Source organism: Camelina sativa, chromosome 10 (assembly GCF_000633955.1).
Source record: "Camelina sativa cultivar DH55 chromosome 10, Cs, whole genome shotgun sequence".
Classification (NCBI taxonomy): Eukaryota; Viridiplantae; Streptophyta; class Magnoliopsida; order Brassicales; family Brassicaceae; genus Camelina; species Camelina sativa.
Window position 1 is genome coordinate 4,482,107 of NC_025694.1, and position 4,027 is coordinate 4,486,133.

General features: G+C 32.8%; 1 protein-coding gene across 1 annotated transcript; it reads right to left on the minus strand.

Annotated features, from left to right (window-relative positions):
* On the minus strand, positions 1 to 997 carry LOC104717062. Its single transcript, XM_010434574.2, has 2 exons — positions 746 to 997; positions 1 to 670 (listed from the first exon to the last, which is right to left on the minus strand). Exons 1-2 carry the CDS (start codon positions 911 to 913, stop codon positions 116 to 118), a joined length of 723 nt encoding a protein of 240 aa, XP_010432876.1. The 5' UTR covers positions 914 to 997; the 3' UTR covers positions 1 to 115.

Here is a 4,027-nt window from a genome sequence, read left to right on the forward strand (position 1 = left end):
TTCCATGTAAATTCGTCATGCAATTCAGTAGTCCTGGCCTTAACCAATAGGATGATAGTATCACTTAACTACAAATCAACTTGTTCAGTTGTTCTACTGACCGAAAAGCTCCATTCTACACAGATCCAAAACAAGAGTTTTTTTTATCGATTTTTCTTCTTTCTTTACCGAAGAAGAAGAAATCGAGGTTATAAAGAAGAGGAACCATCACGACAGAGCACAAAAACACAAGCACCGGTCCAAAAATCCAAAGCATCAAAGGCAGCGCTGCGTAGAACAACCGATTCCCAACTGTATTCAGAACAAACCCTCTCTCTAGCAACTCCGCCACGTAGTCTTCTGCTGTCATCATCATCTCGTCCTCCAAATCCTCCGGAGGAAAAGGAGTGTTGATGAGGATGTTTACTTGGTTGATGAAGCGAATTGAGAGGGAGTGAGAGAAGAAGGAGAAGAGGAAGATGGTGAGGATCGTGACGTACTTGAGAGCAACCATGAACTCTCCACGAGCTCCAAAAATGGCGTCGTTTAGAGGCTTCTTCACAGCGTATGTGCTGCTTATAACTGCAGCTAGACCCGCACAGAGCAGGATTGATGTTGTTGCCATTAAAGTCGACCCCATTATGCAGTTTCTAAGCGTTTGAACGGCCAAGATGTTCTTCTTGTCGTTGTCCTAATTAAACAAATACATTAAAAAAATCATATATTTATGTGTGTAGATATTTGTATAAGAAGTTTATCAGACTACCTTAATGATGGAAGCAACCCAGAAACGGCGTGCTCTAGCGTTAGTTCCAATGATGGTGGTGAGAGGCTGTGTGCGTAACTTGTGCCACAAGTAAACATGGTACGCTGCATATACCATTAGCCCTAGCGGCACCAAGATCACATCTAAATAACATTCTCTCCATTCCATTTCTACAGCTTTAAAATTATCGAACTTCTCTCTCCTTTTTTTTTTTTCTCTTTTTTGTGTGTGTAATGTGTGACTTATTGAAAGGTTTGGAAAAGAAAAGGTCCCTATTTATAAGAAAAATGATAACGATCGTAAACCAAAATAAATAAATTTATTAACAAGAGAAAAGACATAAAGGTACGCGGGGTGGATGGAGAGGGATGCCGTGGCAAATTTTGTCCTTTTGTTCGCCATTGTTACGCTTGTTTGTTTAGTTTTCAAACCCCAAAGTGATCTCTAGCTGAGCCCATGATACTATTTGTAATTCTTGCACGCTTTTGATTTCTATCTTCTATTATTTTTTTCTTCTCTTCTACTCATTTCTCTTTTGGAAATGGTTTATATATATGTAGTAGGGCCGTCAGTTAATATATATGATATAGTCTATAGATATATAATCCGTCTCTCACAAAATAGATGCTTTGTGTTTTTGTTTTATATAGATGGATGTTTACAAAGTTATACTGTATATATATGTAGTAATGTAGTATTATAGAATAAACTACATAATAATTAACTATGTTTTAGTTATACTAGTGTAGTTTAAAGAATAGCAAATAAATTTATAAAAGATTAGCTACTCGTACTACTTTACTATTCGATTTTTTCGTCTACTAACCTCAACACTAAGCTTAATTACTTCACCTTTCTAATATATGAACTATTTTCTGGTTATGTTATAAATGTATCTGTTATAATATTAATTCTTTAAACGATATAGATATGATGTATGTATACATTATTACATGCACGTTGACACTTGACACGTATACCAAACCATGTTATGTACGATAAGTCGATAAAGATTCGAAAGTTTTCATAGCAAAAAGAGAAAACAAAAACAAAAAGCTTCAAAAGTTTGAAACTAATAGTCGGATTCTCTTTCCAAATACCTGGTGAATCTAGCAAATATAGTGTTGCTGTATCTTAAAGTTTCAATTTTTGGATAAACTTTTCATACATTCTTTTAACAGAAAAACGTATAATTTTTGGATAACCAAATTAAAATCGATTAAGCTTACATACAGATTTAAGAACGTACGTACTTCCAACACACAATAAAATAAAGTTCATAAAAACCGCTAAGATTTATTTTCGTGTGCAACATATATGATACATTGATAAAAGTTACTCCGTAAAATTAAAAGGTAGACTATGCGTTAGTTATATATATATATATATACTAATTACTAGTTTTGATAAATTCAACACTATATCTTACATTTTATAATATATACTACGGAAATGGAGCACTTAAAAAACTGCAAATTACGTAACTGGCATTGTATCCCAAGAGTTAAATGAGTGAAATCTGACGAGGACCATAAACAGGTATATATATCGTGAGTGATCGTAATTAGTCCTTATCATATGAGATAAGACAAGACACTGAGGCCGACCTTTAACCATCACCGATAAGTGTCATGCTTCCCTCGTCACTTAACTTATTTGGTTCTGTGTGTTTCACTCATTTATCTTCCCACACGTTGGAATCCTAGCTATTACCTCCACAAATCACATTAACTTATCTCTATTCAGAGAATCCTAGTGATCTCGGGTTTTGGTGTCATCTCCACTTGTTTTTAACGCAGAAATGAATGAGAACATGTATTTGATTCATGATAATTCATTTGATCGATCATTATTCTTATTCACCTGATACACCTCGTTCCTTTACAAAAACTCTATATTATGAATTATTTAAACAAGATTTGTTCTGGCTTAAATATGAAAAAGAGCTCAGTCTAATTAATCAACCTGATGACTGGGTCAACTCGGTTTGTCTTTTATCCATGCGTGTGGTTATGATTTGAATTCTGTTGCAAAGTATTTTTGCTGTAGATGATCGATCGACTGGTTTTTTTGGATCTGTCATTACTATATATTTGACGAATCAAAATGAGAATAAAATATAATAGAGATACAATAATCGTTTTAAGACTGTTAAGCTTTGGTCGTGACGTTCTTGGACGGGAAGTGAGGCTTGATTCATATTTCTAGTCCTTTTGTATAATTCAAAACTTTATAGTGCTCCTTTATATCCTCATTAGTTACAACTAAAGGAAACTTGAAAAGCTAGATCAATCATCGAGCAGTATATTGATTTTTTTAATGCCTTTAATTGGACTATTGATTATTGAGTATTATAATTTTTTGAATAACCAAGTTGGCTCTTTTTGTTTGTAGCTATTAATTGGACGTAGTGCTCAAATCAAATGTTTGTGAGTTGTGACTGAACAAGTTTAGGGTGTTTTAACAAGTTAAGATTCATACCATTCAGGGTGTTTGACGTTGATATAGGTTAATGGGTCACTTTTTTCACAAAGAATATCCCGCTCTAACAAATTGTGCTACGTGAAGTCTAGTTACACACCACATAATAAATATTAGTACTTACTATACTTAATTTATAATGAAAACTGTGTTATTCTGGTAGTAAAATATATAACTACACTAGTTTATATTAGTTTTGCTATATTTGTGATATCAAATCCGATAGTTGCATGTATGTTTGTTGACAATACTTTTCTTTATTACGAAAAATCTTTATATATACAGAATTTAAGCTAAATACAAACGTAGAAGAACCATGATAGCTAGGAGGAAAGGCCACATATAAGAAATTATTAAAAATATGAAACATTATATATATTATTATGTACGTTTTGTTTTTTTTCTTCTGTTAGAGAAACACATGTTTAGAACAGAAGTTTATAGCACATGTCTATATATAATCAATAGTAGAGCATAAGAATACCTCTCAATTTTTAGTGCACATCAGATTCGAAGATTTGCAGAATAAATATTCATGTGTAGTACTAAAATATGTGTGGTTCTTCACTACTTTTTATAATACTTGTCCCTCACTAAACAAATTCTCATCCCATAAGCAATGTGCTCCGAAACATCGTTTTATACCAACAAAGTAATGATTTAATTAGTGCATTTCTATTCTGAGAGGACTTTAGACGCCTTTCGTTTTATTTTTATGAGTGTTCTTTCTTATCTTAAAGATCACCAATTATAACGGAAAGAAACACACACACACAAAAAAAAAAAAAAAAAAAAAAAAAA